At 47.2% G+C, this 17,770-nt stretch overlaps 1 protein-coding gene across 1 annotated transcript in view; it reads left to right on the top strand.

Annotated features, from left to right (window-relative positions):
• Positions 1–17,770, top strand: part of NME9 (NME/NM23 family member 9) — a 330,355-nt gene that overhangs the window by 70,547 nt on the left and 242,038 nt on the right. The window contains exon 6 of the mRNA XM_030210834.1: positions 1,192–1,270. Within this exon, the coding sequence (XP_030066694.1) occupies positions 1,192–1,270 (79 nt within the window). The remainder of the gene's footprint in view (positions 1–1,191; positions 1,271–17,770) is intronic.

The raw sequence follows: 17,770 nt of genomic DNA, 5'->3' as shown, positions 1-17,770 counted from the left end.
CCATCTGAAGTACTTGACCTGGAAGGTAATTTTCTTGGTGGCTGTTACTTCAGCTCGTAGGGTCAGTGAGCTTCAGGCCTTACTGGTGGATGCACCTTATACTAAGTTTCATCACAACAGAGTAGTCCTCTGCATGCACCCTAAGTTTCTGCCGAAAGTGGTGTTGGAGTTCCATCTGATCCAGTCAATTGCCTTGCCAACATTTTTTTCCCCGACCTCATGCCTATCCTGGCGAAAGCAGCTCGCACACCTTGGATTGCAAGAGAGCATTGGCCTACTACGTGGAGTGGACAAGGCCTCACAGACAGTCTACCCAACTTTTTGTTTCTTTTGATCCCAACAGGATAGAGGTCACCATCGGGAAATGCACCATTTCTAATTGGCTGGCAGATTGCATTTCCTTCACTTATGCCCAGGCTGGGCTGGCCCTAGAGGGTCATGTCATGGCTCATAATTTCAGAGCCATGGCTGCATTGGTAGCCCACTTGCGGTCAGCCTCCATTGAAGAATTTGCAAGGACACAACTGGTCTTCAGTCCACACATTCACATCCCATTACTACCTTAAGCAGGATACCCAACGCGACAGTCAGTTCAAGCAGACAGTGTTGCAGAATCTGTTTGGGGTCTAGAATCCAACTCCACCTTCCTAGGGCCATTCTATTCTGTTCCAGGTTGCACTCTCATTCAGATTGTATGTTGTTTCAGGTTAATCTGTGTTATTTGACCAATGTTTGTTGTTTTTTTTTTGGGTGAGCCTGGATGCTAGGGATTCCCCACTTGTGAGAATTATAAGCCTGCTTGTCATTGGAAAAAGCGAAGATACTTACCTGTAGTTAGTATTGTCTGAGGACAGCAGGCTTTATATTCTCACAATCCCTCTCTCATTTGTTATTTTTACTTTACTTTTTGCTATGGTATTAAACTGAGGAGACAGTGTTCTCGTGGTGGAGCGTGTCTTGAACTCCACAAAGCTCTCATTTAGCTTTGGTAAATCCCAGACCGAGTGACGTGGATTGGCATCACCCACTTGTGAGAATATAAAACCTGCTGTCCTCGGAGAATACCTGCTACAATTAAGTGTCTTCGCTTTATTTTGGTACAATCTTCTGTTTTGGCCCCAAAACCTCACTCACCAGATTTTGGCTACTCTGAGACCATTTCATTGTTTTGTTTGTTTTTCTTGGTTCCAGATTAAGGATGAAGCCCTCTTCATAGAAAAAGAAGAAGAAAATGCTGATATTGAGGTCCAGGCAGATGATGATGAGCTAAGTAAGTAATAATTTTCAGAATAGAAGAGAACTTTTCCTACCAACAAACACGTGAATCGCCACATGAACCATACAGGAGCAAAGAGGTCAAAGGGAAACAATGTAAAATTCTGCAGTAGTCAAAGGGGAATAAAGTATAAAATTCAACAGCAGCAGCAGCAGCAGCAGCAGCTGGTAAATACATTTTTCACCTCAAGTCTTGGTGAGTACCTTCACTTGGTGACTCTGTTTTATAAAATCTATACCAGATCTTAGTAAGGTGACACTACAATTCAAGTATGGTATGAAAGAAAAAGTAGAATACATACTGGCCACAGTTGCCCAGGATAAAAAGTTGCCCATCTGTTTATGTACTAGAGCTAGACACAATAGTAGCTATAGTGCAGACATTACAGATAAAGATAACACCCCTGTTGCAGATAAAGGCCAAGGTGAACTTGTTCATGGATGGACCTATTGCAACGAGATAAACTACAGAAGTTAATGAACAAGTTAAGAGTGTTAACTACAGTTAGACTCCTACAGATATAAATCCTACATTTACATTAAAAGGGTATACCAAGAGAATCTGCCAAAAACCGGAGAAAAGAAGAATATTGCCAGGAAAAGCTTCAAATTTATGATTCCTAATTAAAAAGAAAAAAGGCACAATTTTTCTCGTTGTATTAGGATCCACAGGCTTGATTAGAAAGAATTTTCAAGCACACTTGGATAAACTACCTATACATGTTCTTATGAACTCCAAAAGGAAGCTCTCTTTGGCATGATGCAAGTGTTACAGCGAGACTAAGATCATGTTCCCTGGCTTAGGAGTGAGATTAATTGGTGTATCTGTTTTTCCCGTGGGAATTTGGATTGTCGCTGCATGCACTAATTAACCCATTTGGAGATATTGTCCACAAGTAAGCAGTCACTGCTTGTTTTTTTTAAATTCACCACAATCATTGTTAGAGTGATTCCGGAAGTTAGCACTGAGAATTTATTCTTCTTCTGATAGGTGCTAATTACCCTATTTAGAACAGGGGAAAGAACAAGTAATTGGTTAGAGAGGAAGATGAGGAAACCTCAATTAACTGTCCTTTCCCTGTTCCAAATATAGTAAAGGACATCTGTCAGTAGACTAGAGGTTCTCAGTTTGAGTCCTCATGGCCCTCAAAACAAATCTGGAATTCATGACTACCAAAATTAGGAGTCCTTTTTACTAAAGCTTAGTGCGCGCTAACAGAATTAGTGCATGCCACATGCTAAGAATGGACCTAAAAGGGAGGAGTGACCTAATGGTTAGTGCAGTGGGCTTTGACCCTGGCAACCTGGGTTCAATTCCCACTGCAGCTCCTTGCAACCTTGGGCAAGTCACTTAACCCTCCATTGCCCCAGGTACAAAAAACTTAGATTGTGAGCCCTCTATGGACAGAGAAAGTACTTGCATATAATGTGTACAGCACTGCGTAAATCTGGTAGCGCTATAGAAATGGTTAGTAGTAGCAGTAGTAGTACTTAGCATTTAGCGCATGCTAAGCTATAGTAAAAGGGCCCTAGAACAAATTAGACTCTCAGACCACTCGTAATTCATGCATATTCATTGTGATTATATTGAAAAATAGACCTGCTTGGGGGTCAACAACACTAGAATTGAGAACCATTGCTCTGGAGTCCATTGAAAGAATTTGCTGCTTCTATTTTGTAAGGTCTTCCTGGTTCCTGAAGTGTTACTGTAGGAGTATGTTCAAGGACTTGAGGTTTCTTTTGATGCCCTGACAACTGCTATAGGACTTGTGTTCTGATGTAGAATTAGCCATTCCTCTGTCAGGATAAGAATTTACTGGTATTCACTGGGTAGAATGAGCAGAAGCTTTAGTTGTTTGGCTGGCTAGCTGGCTGTATAAACAAAGCTGGATACACAAGGACAAAATCTCAGCCAGATAACCTGGTAACCCACTAGCTGAGGCAAGGGGAGTGAACAAAGATAAAGTAAAAGGAAATGTTTCTAGCAACTAAAAGGATAACCGGCCTGAGGGGCTGATGCAGTTTAAGCTGGTGCTAAGAATTGTGTGCTTATGGCTTAGCACACGCTTTCCTAACACAAGCTGCACTTCATAAAACCAGAACACTACATAAATGATCTTACGGTAAGACTACTAAAAGGAAATTTTAAGACAATCAAGGAACGTAAGACATTTGAAGTAGAGAGCTGCATGGGAATGGGGTTCGTGGGAATCCTGTGGTACCCGCAGGATTCCCACAGGGACGGAAGCAGTTCTGCGGGGTTCCCATGGGAACGGAGGCAGTTCTGGGATGGAAGCAGTTCTGCGGGGTTCCCATGGAAGTGTAAGCTGCACCTGCACCAGCCTCTCATCTACCAAGTACCATGTTCTTTGGGTTCTGTCTCCTCCTCCTCCTCTTCCTTGCTTTAACAGCACAAATGTGGAAAGTCTTCCATTAAGGAGGTGGTAGAGACACAAATGATGACGGAATTCAAAAAGGCGTGGGAGGAACACAGAGGATCTCTAATTAGAGAATGGAAGTTATAAAAAAACTAACCTTAAATGGCTGCACGTGTGTGGATATGTCAAGTGACGCTTAGATGGCGACTCTAGCTGTGATGAACTAGGACTGATATCGGGCAGACTTGTCTGGTCTGTGTCTCATATATGGCAATCTAGTTTAGGATGAGCTGGAAAGGGCTTAGACAGCAACTTCAGTGGCTGGAACATAAGGACTGGCTGGACAGATTTTTACAGTCTGTGTCTCACAAATGAGAAGATGAATAGACTGGAGTGGGCTTTAATGGCAACTCCAGCAGTTGGAACATAAGGATAGGGCCAGATAGAATTCTATGGTCTATGTTCCAGAAATAAGAAAGAAAGACCATAATCAAGTATATAATATCACACTCGTTGATTTAATCATGAATAGATAATGAGTGTGACTTGGGCAGACTGGATGGACCGTTCAGGTCTTTATTTGCTGTCACTTACTATGTTACAATTAATCCTCTTTGCTCCCAGGCTGATGCGCAGACTTCAGCTCTGACACAGGCATGAGCATTGAATGTCACCTGACCTACTGGCAGGTGCATGTGGTTACCTCTCAGCACAAAGTGCCAGTAAATCAGAGACAAATCTTACATGTGCACACCAGAGTGTTCCAAGTTTCAACTTCCATTCTTTCCTTGCCTACAGTGCTGTGGCTCAAATCCAGAGAGAGACTGAGGGAGCTGACTGTAATTTTCTTTTATGTACCATTAAATTCTTATGGGGATGGGTTAAATTCTTGCGGGGACGGGTGGGGATGGGTAAGATTCCAGTGGGGACAGGTAAAATTCCAGCAGGGACGGGCGGGGATGGGTAAGATTTCTGTCCCCGTGCAACTCTCTAATTTGAAGTCAAAATGATGAAATATTTTGACACCCACCAGACAGGACTTAACAAAGATCTGGGCTTTCTATCCCACTATGAACCATAAAATTCTACTGCTTTTTCACTCTGTTATCAGCCTTTTATCTCTCTCTCACGCTGATGATCAGAAGCTCCACGCTGTTCCAAACAGTGCTCTAAAAATAGCACTGGAACAGTGCGGGGCTATAACGCCCCTATGATCAGAACTAATAGCATGCAAATTTAGGCACACTATTAGTTCTGATCATGGGGGTGAAGTGTGGAAGGATTGTGCTCAATCCTCCCGTACTTGTTTGGCAGGTCTAGGCTGTCAAAAGCCCAGACCTGTCAAATCAAGGCCTGGAGGTCCGGTGGACCTCCAGGCCCCTACCCCCAAAACACAAAAACCCTGGTGGTCCAGTGGGACCACTAGCTTTCCACCCCTCCCCCCATTGAGCAAAAATTATCCCTCTCTCCCGATGATGCCCCAATCCCCCCTGCCCGCAGCCTACCTTGTTGTAGTAATAGTTGGAGGAGGGAGGGACTAGCACTCCCTCCTTCTTTCGGGTGCCTCTTCAAATTGGTGGTGCCCTGCCCTGCTCGGTGCCTCCTGGGATGCGCTGGGCGGGGTTAACTTCCATATAAGGATGCACCGGGCAAGGCAGGGCACCGCCATTTTGAGGAGGCTCCCAAAGAGGAGGGGCCGCAATCGGGGGAGTTGTGATAGCATCGGGAGAGGGGGATAGCAGTCCACTGGACCACTAGTGCATTTTAGTTGATGTTGGCGGGTGAGGGGGGGTGAAACTAACAGTCCACTGGACAACCAGGGTATTTTTGTTTAATGTGGAGGGGTGGGAGGGGGAAAGCTAACGGTCCCACTGGACCACCAGGGTTTTTCTGTTTTGGGGGTGGGGGGGCCTGGAGATCCACTGAACCTGCAGGCCTTGTGTTGTTGGGGGCGGGCTAAAGGTTTGACAGGTCCGGGAGAAAATCCAAGATGTGTAAAACCTTTTCAGTGGGTCTTCCCCATTCCTCCCTTGCTGACAAACTGTAATGCCAGCTCCGAGCTGGCATAGGGTTTGCAGCAGGAGCAGCATCCTTGTTTGGCGTGCTGCCCACTGATCATAAAGGAGGAATATAGGAGACCCTTGTTTGCATGCAATTAGTGATCAAAGCTGCTGAGCACGTTGTTTCACGCGCTGGCCAGCTCCGATCATCAGGTGGAAGCAAACATGGGCGCTAAAAGGCCACTATTGACCTCTAGCGCCCATGTTTGCTGTTGATCATCTACCCCTCTCTCATCCACCCAGCTCTCCCTGTTTCTCACCTAACCTAACCCTCCCTTTTCCTGTGAGACTATCATTGGAATGCCTCTGTGTTTCACTTTATGTATTCTGATATTATTTTTGCTTATTTCCAAAAGTAAGAAGAAGGGTTACCTTCAAAAGCTAATCGAAAGATGTATTAAGTTAGTCCAATAAAAAAGGTATTTCCATATCATCAAGCTGATCAATCCATAGACTGGTGGGTTGTGTCCATCTACCAGCAGGTGGAGATAGAGAGCAAACTTTTGCCTCCCTATATGTGGTCATGTGCTGCCGGAAACTCCTCAGTATGTTCTCTATCTCAGCAGGTGGTGGTCACACACAGCAGCAGCTCTGGCTAGGCCTCCAAGCCTAATCCTTAGGTTTTGTTGAGGCCTGGGGTTGAGGGCTCTTTTGAGCAAGTGCAAACCTGGTGGTGCCAGGTCCCTCCTTTTCTCCCCCCTCCCGCTGGCTCCGTTTAAAAAAAAAAAAAAATTTTGAACGTCTTTAAAGGCGTTTAATTCGGCATTTCTTTAAACGTTCATTGCAGCTACTCACTGGGACACCAGTTCGTTACAGCTCGGAGCGGCAAGCAGGTAATTTTACCTTTTTATAGCGGGCAGGGGGTTCCCCGATTCTTCTCCTCGTGGCATTATGGCGTCGGAGGGCGAGGGCGCAAAGGGTCGCTCCCCGGATCGCTGGAGCGCTTCTAGAGGGGATGCGGGGGTTTACAACCTGATTCGCCCTTGATGGGTGACAGTTTAGTGACCGATGAATGTCCCGGTCGTTTCCTCCGGCGTGGCGGTTTTTTCCCGCCATAAACGCCCATCCCCCGCTCCTCGCCTCCGCCATCTTGGCCGGCCACGCGGCTCGGACGGCTTCTTCGTGGGCCGCCCTTGAGGTTGGAAGACATTAATGCCATGAACGCCCTTAATTTGGGCGACAGCACAAGCGGCTAAAGTTAAGCGCCGTTCTTCCCGCGCGGCTCCTTCGCGGAGTTCGCGTCCGGACGCCATTTTGGATGCGCAGCATGTCTCTCCCCCGCTATTGCGAGCGCCGGTTGAGAGTGCGTCTAGGGCTGTTGCCCAGGCTGCGGAAGTGCACAGTCTGGGGGGTTTCTCCCCCGAGTTTGTTGTTGCTGCTGCATCAGGCTTTCCTCATGCAAAACGCTGCCCCTGCTCCCTCTTCTGATAAAGAGGTTGAGGTTCCCAGAGGTAAACGCCCTCGGGTTGATTTCCAGGCCTTGGAGGACTTTGTCTCCCTCCGATGTAGATGAGGGCAGCGTGTCTGAGGTCTCCCAACGGTCCTTTGCGGATTCCTTGGAGGAGATAGATCCCGCTCGGATGGAGCGGATGACCCCTCTGCAGCGCGGCTTTTAGCCCAGAGGATTTGCCCAACCTGTTTTTACAGGCCATGGACACTTTGAAGATTTCCTCTCCGGAGGACGTCTCTCCTCAGCCCCTGTTGGCTCTGCCATTATGCTGGGGACGAAGCGCCCGCCTAGATCCTTCCACGTGCATGATGCCATGCACACCTTAATTGCGGCTCAATGGGATGTCCCGGAAACGAGCTTTAAAGTGGCTAGGGCTATGTCCCGCCTCTATCCTTTGGCTGTGAGTGAACGTGAGGCCTATCTGTGGCCTACCGTGGATTCTTTAATCACTGCGGTGACTAAGAAAACGGCGTTGCCGGTGGAAGGTGCACGGCCCTAAAGGACGCCCAAGACAGATGATTGGAGGCGGCCTTAAGGTCGTCCTTTGAGGCAGCTGCTTTAAGTTTGCAGGCCTCAGTTTGCGGCTCCTATGTGGCCAGGGCGTGCCTGACTATGGTGCGCGGGCTTCCCCCCTCGGATCTTTCCTTGAGGGCTGATTGGCCGGCCCTGGAATCGGGCTTAGCCTATTTGGCAGACCTTGCTGTATGATGTCTTGAGAGCCTCAGCTAAGGCATGGCTCAGACAGTCTCTGCGCGGCGGTGGCTTTGGCTGAAACATGGTCTGCTGACCACGCCTCTAAATCCCGCCTGGCTAGATTGCCTTTTAAAGGCAGGCTGCTCTTTGGGTCGAGCTGGACAAATCGTGTCCGATCTCGGCACGTCTAAGGGCAAGAAATACCAGAGGTCAGGGCTCGGGCTAGTACTCGTCCCCGGTACCTCCAGAGGACGGTTGCTGGAAGCCCGTCGGTACCGCCCGGGCAAGTCGGGTTCCTCTGCCCCCTCTTCCTTCAAGAGGAATTTCTCCCCCAAGCAGCATTCCTTTCGCAGAGACCGCCGTCCCGGAGGTGCTCCCTCCGGTCCTCCCCCAGGGTCTCGTACCCAATGACGGGGCCTTGGTCCACGCCCCAGTGCAGATTGGAGGACGGCTGTCCTCGTTTCTGGGCGAGTGGACCACTATAACTTCAGACGCTTGGGTGCTGGAAGTCATCAGAGACGGCTACAAGCTAGAGTTCTGCCAACCCTTAAGAGACGGGTTTGTACTCTCTCCCTGCAAGTCTCCGGTCAAGCTGTGGCAGTGCAGCAGACCTTGGACAACCTGATCCGCCTGGGTGCGGTCGTTCCGGTGCCAAAAAATCAGATTGGCAAGGGACGTTACTCCATTTGCTTTGTGGTTCCAAAGAAAGGAGGTTCTGTCCGGCCTATCCTCGACCTCAAAGGGGTCAATCGGGCCTGGAAAGTGAGGCACTTTCGCATGGAGACTCTCCGCTCTGTTATAGCGGCAGTGAAGGCAGGAGAGTTCTTGGCTTCCTTGGACATCAAGGAAGCGTACCTGCATATTCCCATCTGGCCTCCTCTCCAACGCTTTCTGCGTTTTTCAGTCCTGAGACGACACTTCCAGTTCAGAGCCCTCCCTTTCGGGTTGGCTACTGCTCCGCGGACCTTTTCCAAAATAATGGGGGTCATAGCGGCCTTCCTGCTAAAGGAAGGAGTACAAGTCCATCCTTCTCTGGACGACTGGTTGATCCGAGCCCCCTCTTATGCAGAGTGCGGCAAAGCTATGGACCGGGTAGTTGCTCTTGTGAGCTCCCTGGGATGGATCATCAACTGGAAGAAGAGCCAGCTGCGCCCGACTCAGTCCCTGGAGTATCTGGGAGTTCGATTCGACACCCAAGTGGGCAGAGTGTTCCTGCCAGACAATCGGATTGTCAAGCTTCAGGCTCAGGTGGACTAGTTCCTAGTAGCCTCTCCTATTCGGGCTTGGGACTACGTGCAGCTGTTGGGCTCTATGACGGCCACGATGGAAGTAGTGCCCTGGGCCAGGGCTCATATGAGACCACTACAGCTATCTCTGCTGCTGCGCTGGACTCCGATGTCGGAGGATTATGCTGTGCGCCTTCCCGTGGACCCAGCAGTGCGCAAGGCGCTGAGCTGGTGGACGCAGACAGACAAGTTGTCTGCAGGATTGCCTCTGGTGACCCCGGAGTGGATTGTCGTCACGACAGACGCCTCTTTGATGGGCTGGGGAGCCCACTGCTTGGGAAGGACAGCGCAGGGGCTCTAGTCTCCTGCAGAGGCAAGTGGTCTATCAACCTCCTGGAACTCAGAGCCATTCGGTTGGTGTTATTGGAGTTCATCCCGGTACTGGTGTTGTAGCCTGTACGGGTCCTGTCGGACAATGCCACGGCTGTGGCCTATATCAACCGCCAGGGAGGTACCAAGAGCGCCCCTCTAGCCAAGGAGGCTATGAGTCTTTGCCAGTGGGCGGAAGCGAACCTGGAGCAGCTTTCAGCGGCCCACATTGCCGGAGTCATGAATGTCAAGGCGGACTTTCTCAGTCGCCATACCTTGGAGCCCGGAGAGTGGCAACTATCTGCTCAGGCGTTCTTGGACATCACGAAGCGCTGGGGCCAGCCGAGCCTAGATCTGATGGCGTCATCGGCCAATTGCCAAGTGCCGCGCTTTTTCAGCAGAGGACGGGACCCTCGATCCCTGGGAGTAGATGCTCTTCTCCAACAGTGGCCGACACAAGAGCTCCTCTATGTGTTCCCGCCCTGGCCCATGTTGGGCAGGGTGCTAGACCGGGTGGCAAAGCATCCCGGCAGGGTAATCCTGGTGGGTCCGGATTGGCCCAGACGTCCCTGGTATGCGGACTTGATCAGGCTCTCAGTCGACGATCCTCTGCGGCTGTCAGTGGAGCAGGGCCGGTTACATCAGGGTCCCGTGGTGATGGAGGATCCCTCTCCCTTTGGTCTTACGGCCTGGCTATTGAGCGGCAGCGTCTGAGGAAGAAGGGCTTCTCAGACAAGGTCATCGCCACTATGCTGAGAGCGAGGAAACGCTCTACTTCTACTGCTTACGCCAGGGTTTGGCGTATCTTTGCAGCATGGTGTGAAGCAGGCTCACTTTCTCCCTTCACTGCTCCAATTTCTTCAGTGTTGGCGTTCCTGCAAGAAGGTCTGGAGAAAGGCCTATCGCTCAGTTCCCTTAAAGTCCAGGTAGCGGCTCTGGCTTGCTTCAGGGGCCGCCTGAAGGGTGCTTCCCTGGCTTCGCAGCCAGATGTGGTGCGCTTTCTCAAGGGAGTTAATCACCTGCGCCCTCCTCTGCACTCAGTGGTGCCTGCGTGGAATCTCAACCTGGTGCTGAGAGCATTGCAGAAGCCGCCTTTTGAACCCTTGTCGAGGGCATCTCTGAAAGACCTGACGTTGAAAGCAGTCTTTTTGGTGGCTATCACTTCAGCCAGAAGAGTTTCCGAGCTCCAGGCGCTCTCATGTCGAGAGCCTTTTCTGCAGTTCACTGAGGCAGGAGTGACTATTCGCACAGTGCCTTCCTTCCTGCCCAAGATTGTTTCTCGCTTCCATGTGAATCAGCAGCTCTGTCTCCCTTCCTTTCGTAGGGAGGACTACCCAGAGGAGTACTCTGCTCTTAAATATCTGGATGTGAGACGAGTCATCTTCAGATACTTGGAAGTGACCAATGATTTCCGGAAATCGGATCATCTGTTTGTCCTGTTTGCAGGTCCTCGTAAGGGTCTGCAGGCTGCTAAGCCTACAGTGGCAAGATGGGTCAAGGAAGCCATTGCAGCGGCTTATGTGGCCGCGGGGAAGGTGCCGCCTATCCAGCTGAAGGCTCACTCCACGAGAGCTCAGGCGGCCTCGATGGCAGAGGCCGGATCCGTCTCCTTGGAAGAGATATGCAAGGCGGCAACTTGGGCTTCGGCTCATACATTCTCCAAGCATTACCGTTTGACTGTGGCTGCACGGGCGGAGGCCCGGTTTGGAGCTTCAGTGTTGAGGTCAGGGATTTCAATGTCCCGCCCTGGGTGAGTACTGCTTCGGTACATCCCACCAGTCTATGGATTGATCAGCTTGATGATATGGAAGGTAAAATTATGTATAATCATACCTGATAATTTTCTTTCCATTAATCATAGCTGATCAATCCATAGCCCCTCCCAGATATCTGTTCTGTTTTTATTCTGGTTGCATTTCAGGTTCAAGTTTAGTCTTCAGTTATTTCAGAAAGACTTCGTGTTCAAGTTCTTTCACTTGGATTCTTCAAGAGTTGAGACGAGTTTGTGTTACAGTGAGCTGCTGCATTCCTCTCCCCTCCGTTTTACGGGCTGGATTGAGACATAAATTCTGCCGGCACTCCCTCCCGCTTCGTGCGGCTGTAGGGCAGCTTTGTACCCCTCCCGCTTCGGCGGTGTTAGGGTCAGTCAGCTCCTCCCGCGGTTGCGGTTGCAGGATAAGCCAGATCCCCCCGCATCGGCGGGTGTGGTGTCCCTCCCCCGCTCCGCGGGGATGAGCTGGACGGATTCCCCTCCCCCACTTGTGTGGGGATGAGCTGGGTTAATTCCCCTCCCCCGTTTCGGCGGTGGTGAGCTGGGCAGAGTGTCCCTTCGTGGGTGTAATTCTCTAAGTGCTGAGTCCTGCGGATGGAGCTTTGATATCGACATACTGAGGAGTTTCCGGCAGCACATGACCACATATAGGGAGGCAAAAGTTTGCTCTCTATCTCCACCTGCTGGTAGATGGACACAACCCACCAGTCTATGGATTGATCAGCTATGATTAATGGAAAGAAAATTATCAGGTATGATTATACATAATTTTACCTTTCTTTTCTACGTTTTGATGTATTTCTATTTATTACCTAACACAAGCGTAATTTTCTGCTTTCCAATAGAACAGCCCTGCTTTTCCAGCCTACCTCACTCTTTCTGTTTTTTAATCTTCTGTGTGCTTCTCTGCATCTGCACAGAATAGCTAATGGGCACATTTACCATTTCTAATATGCTATGCACTGGTGTCCAGTGAGAGATGCTTTGTGCATGGTCGGCTTCTGCACTGAATTATTATTATTATTTTTTTTTTTTTTGCATCTGTGCACCAACAAAATTGTGTACAAATCATTACATGCTTTATTGCATTGGCCCCTCTCTTTGGAGAACATTCAGTTTCCTTGCTCTTATTTGTATCAGATGGAAATCATCATTGGTGAATGCTCAATTACTGCTTCCTAGTTCCAACACTGCTTTGTTACCATCTGCTCCAGCTCTGGCCTTTAATTCCAGCCCTGCCTTGCTCCAGCCTCCAATAGGTATTGCTTGGTGCTCAAGCCCAGCACTACATGGCTGCATCCTCCATTAGTCTCAGGACTTCTTACACTACTGCTCTGTCTAGGTCCTGTGCTAGTTTTCCCACAACAAGAGTACCCATAGCATGGAACTGAGCATCCACATGGAACTGTGGGAAACGAAGGGTGTACTTTACAGCTTCTTGCTGGCTACCCATTTCCCTGGTACCTATTCTAGCCCACCACCAGCCACAATACACTTTTGCTGCACCCTACCACTGCTCATAGTAAAAACATCTTTAGCTAAATTAGAAGCAAGAAGCTAGTAAAAGAATCAGTTGGACCGCTAGATGACTGAGGGGTAAAAGGGGCACTCGGGGAAGACAAGGCCATAGTGGAGAGATTAAATGAATTCTTTGCTTTGGTTTTTACCGTGTGGGAGAGATATTGTTAGTAATATGTAACATATCTTTAAAATCAAGCATGGTACCAGAACACTGGAGGGTGGCCAATGTAATGCCAATTTTTAAAAAGGGCTCCAGATGTGATCCAGGAAATTATAGACTGGTGAGCATGATGTCGGTGCCAGGCAAAATGGTAGAGACTATTATAAAAGAACAAAGAGTCTCAATGCATGGATGAGACGATGGTGCAGGGAGGAGGGTTTTAGATTTGTTAGGAACTGGGCAACATTCTGGGGACGGGGGAGCCTATTCCGAAAGGATGGGCTCCACCTTAACCAGGGTGGGACCAGGCTGCTGGCGTCGGCATTTAAAAAGGAGATAGAGCAGCTTTTAAACTAGAAATGGGGGGAAGGCCGACAGTTGCTCAAAAGCGCATGGTTTGGGAAAAGGTATTTTGCAAAGATACCTCACAAACAGGGAAGATAGGGTTTCTGGATAGTGGGGTTGCACAACAGACCGTGGTAGACCAGGTGCCCTTAAATACAACTAAAGATCAGACAAAAGATGTCAAATCAATAGTGTCAGGTACTAAGCATCATGCAAATAAGAACAACAAACATACTCTGAAATGTCTATATGCAAATGCTAGGAGTCTAAGAAATAAGATGGGAGAGTTGGAATATATTGCACTAAATGAAAAATTGGATATAATAGGCATTACTGAGACCTAGTGGAAGGAGGATAACCAGTGGGACACTGTCATCCCGAGGTACAAAGTATATCGTAGTGATAGGGTGGACCGGACTGGTGGAGGGGTAGCATTGTATATTAACGAGAGCCTTGACTCAGATAGATTACAAATTCAGCAGGACACAAATCACACCTTTGAATCATTGTGGGTTGAAATTCCATGTATAAAAGGGAAAAAAACGGTGATAGGAGTGTACTACCGTCCGCCTCGCCAGGATGAGCAGGTGGACTCAGAAATGATAAAAGAAATCAGAGACGCGAACAAAATGGGCAATGTGATAATAATGGGTGACTTCAATTATCCAAATATAGACTGGGTAAATGTAACATCGGGACACGCTACAGAGATACAATTCCTTGATGAAATCAAGGACAGCTTTATGGAGCAACTGGTGCAGGAACCGACGAGAGAAGGAAAAATTCTAGACTTGGTCCTTAGTGGAGCGCATGATCTGGTGAGGGACGTTATGGTACTGGGGCCGCTTCATAACAGTGACCATAATATGATCAGTTTTGATATCGACCTTGAAGTAACTGTACACAGAAAGTCAAATACGTTAGCGTTTAACTTTAAAAAAGGAGACTATGATAAAATGAGAAGAACGGTAAAAAAAAACTTAGGGGGGCAACTGAGAGAGTAAAAACTGTACAACAGGCGTGGACGCTGTTCAAAAATACCATCCTGGAGGCCCAGGCCATACATATTCCGCGAATTAGAAAAGAAAGACGGAACTCCAAAAGACAGCCGGCCTGGTTGAAAAGTGAGGTGAAGGAAGCTATTAGGGCTAAAAGAAACGCCTTCAGAAAATGGAAGAAGGAACCGTCTGAAAATAACAAGAAACAGCATAAGGAGTGTCAAAGCAAATGCAAGGCGCAGATAAAGAAGGTCAAGAGGGATTCCAAAAAAAAGATAGCATTAGAGGCAAAAAACATAGTAAAAAATTTTTTCGGTATATTAAAAGCAGGAAGCCGGCAAAAGAATCGGTTGGGCCGCTGGATGACCGAGGGGTAAAAGGGGCGATCAAGGAAGACAAAGACGTAGCAGAGAGACTGAATGAATTCTTTGCTTCGGTCTTCACCGAGTAAGATTTGGGTGGGATACCGGTGTCGGAAATGGTATTTCAAGCGGACGAGAAACTTACTGACTTCACGGTAAACCTGGAGGACGTAATGGGGCAGTTCGGCAAACTGAAGAGTAGCAAATCTCCTGGACCGGATGGTATGCATCCTAGAGTACTGATAGAACTGAAAAATGAGCTTGCGGAGCTACTGCTAGTGATATGCAACTTATCCTTAAAATCGAGCGTGGTACCGGAAGATTGGAGGGTGGCCAATGTAACGCCCATTTTTTAAAAAGGCTCCAAGGGAGATCCGGGAAATTATAGACCGGTGAGTCTGACGTCGGTGCTGGGGAAAATGGTAGAGGCTATTATTAAAAACAAAATTACAGAGCACATCCGAGGACATGGATTACTGAGACCAAGTCAGCACGGCTTTTGTGTGGGGAAATCTTGCCTGACCAATTTACTTCAATTCTTTGAAGGAGTAAACAAACATGCGGACAAAGGGGAGCCGGTTGATATTGTGTATCTGGATTTTCAAAAGGCGTTTGACAAGGTACCTCATGAAAGGCTACAGAGGAAATTGGAGGGTCATGGAATAGGAGGAAATGTCCTATTGTGGATCAAAAACTGGTTGAAGGATAGGAAACAGAGAGTGGGGTTAAATGAGCAGTATGCACAATGGAGAAGGGTAGTTAGTGGGGTTCCTCAGGGGTCTGTGCTAGGACCGCTGCTTTTTAATATATTTATAAATGATTTAGAGATGGGAGTAACTAGCGAGGTAATTAAATTTGCTGATGACACAAAGTTATTCAAAGTCGTTAACTCGCGACAGGATTGTGAAAAATTACAAGAGGACCTTACAAGACTGGGAGACTGGGCGGCTAAATGGCAGATGACGTTTAATGTGAGCAAGTTCAAGGTGATGCATGTGGGAAAAAAGAACCCGAATTATAGCTACGTTATGCAAGGTTCCACGTTAGGAGTTACAGACCAAGAAAGGGATCTGGGTGTCGTCGTCGATAACACGCTGAAACCTTCTGCTCAGTGTGCTGCTGCGGCTAGGAAAGCGAATAGAATGTTGGGTATTATTAGGAAAGGTATGGAAAACAGGTGTAAGGATGTTATAATGCCATTGTATCGCTCCATGGTGCGACCGCACCTTGAGTATTGTGTTCAATTCTGGTCGCCACATCTCAAGAAAGATATAGTAGAATTGGAAAAGGTGCAGCGAAGGGCGACTAAAATGATAGCGGGGATGGGACGACTTCCCTATGAAGAAAGACTAAGGAGGCTAGGGCTATTCAGCTTGGAGAAGAGACGGCTGAGGGGAGACATGATAGAGGTATATAAAATAATGAGTGGAGTGGAACAGGTGGATGTGAAGCGTCTGTTCACGCTTTCCAAAAATACTAGGACTAGGGGGCATGCGATTAAACTACAGTGTAAATTTAAAACAAATCAGAGAAAAGTTTTCTTCACCCAACGTGTAATTAAACTCTGGAATTCATTGCCGGAAAATGTGGTGAAGGCAGTTAGCTTAGCAGAGTTTAAAAAGGGGTTGGACGGTTTCCTAAAGGACAAGTCCATAAACCGCTACTAAATGGACTTGGAAAAATTCAAAATCCCAGGAATAACATGTATAGAATGTTTGTACGTTTGGGAAGCTTGCCAGGTGCCCTTGGCCTGGATTGGCCGCTGTCGTGGACAAGATGCTGGGCTCGATGGACCCTTGGTCTTTTCCCAGTATGGCATTACTTATGTTCTTATGTAAAATTAAAGAGCATATACTTAAGCATGGATTAATGATACAAAGCCAACATGGACTTAGTCAAGGGAAATCTTGCATCACCAATCTACTAAATTTCTTTGAAGGGGTGAATAAACATATGGATAAAGGTGAGCTGGTCAGTATTGTGTATCTAGATTTTCAAAAAGCATTTGACAAAGTACCTCATGAACAACTCCTAAGGAAATTAGAGAGTCATGGGATAGGAGGTAATATACTATTATAGATTAAGAACTGGTTAAAAGATAGAAAAACAGAGAGTAGAGTTAAGTGGTTAGTACTCTCAATGGAGAAAGGTAGATAGTGGGGGTCTCCAGGGGTCTTTGATGGGACCGCTGCTTTTTAACATATTTATAAATGATCTAGAGATGGGAATAGCTAGTAAGTTAATTAAATTTGCTGATGACACAAAGTTATTCAAAGTTGTTAAATCGCAAGAGGATTGTGAAAATTGCAAGAGGACCTTACGAGACTGGGAGATGGGATCCAAATGGCAGATGACAGTTAATGTGAGTAAGTGCAAAGTGATGCATGTAGAAAAGAGGGACCCAAATTATAGTTACATGATGCAAGATTCCACATTAGGAGTCACCGCCCAGGAAAAGGATCTAGTTCATGAAATGTTGAAACCTTCTGCTCAATATGCAGTGGCGTCTAACAAAGCAAATAGAATGTTAGGAATTATTAAGAAAAGAATAGAAAAGAAAAATGAGAATGTTATAATGTATTTGTATTGCTCCATGGTGCAATTGCACCTCGAATACTATATGCAATTCTGATTAGCACATCTCGAAAAAGATATAGCGGAATTAGAAAAGGTACATAGAAGTGCGATTAAAATGATAAACGGAATGGGGCAACTTCCCTTTGAGGAAAGGCTAAGGCTCTTCAGCTTGGAGAAGAGACTGCTGAGGGGAGATATGATAGATGTCTGTAAAATAATGAGTGGAACAGAATGGAATAGGTAGACATGAATCACTTGTTTTCTCTTTCCCAAAATACTAGGTCTAAGGGGGGAGGGGGCACACTACTAAGTAGTAAATTTAAAACAAACAAAATAAACTGTTGAAAATATTTCTTTATTCAGCGTGTAATTAAACTCGGGAATTTGTTGCCAGAGAATATGGTAAAAGCAGTTAACTTAGTAGGGTTTAAACAAGGTTTGGATAATTTCCTAAAATAAAAGTCCATAAGCCATTATTAAGATGGACTTGGGAAAATCCACTGCTGATTTCTAGGATAAGCAGCATAAAATCTGTTTTACTCTTTTGGGATGTTGCCAGGTACTTGTGACTTGGATTGGCCACTG

The sequence above is a fragment of the Microcaecilia unicolor genome, chromosome 7 (assembly GCF_901765095.1).
Source record: "Microcaecilia unicolor chromosome 7, aMicUni1.1, whole genome shotgun sequence".
NCBI lineage: Eukaryota > Metazoa > Chordata > Amphibia > Gymnophiona > Siphonopidae > Microcaecilia > Microcaecilia unicolor.
This window is presented reverse-complemented; position numbering and strand designations above follow the sequence as displayed.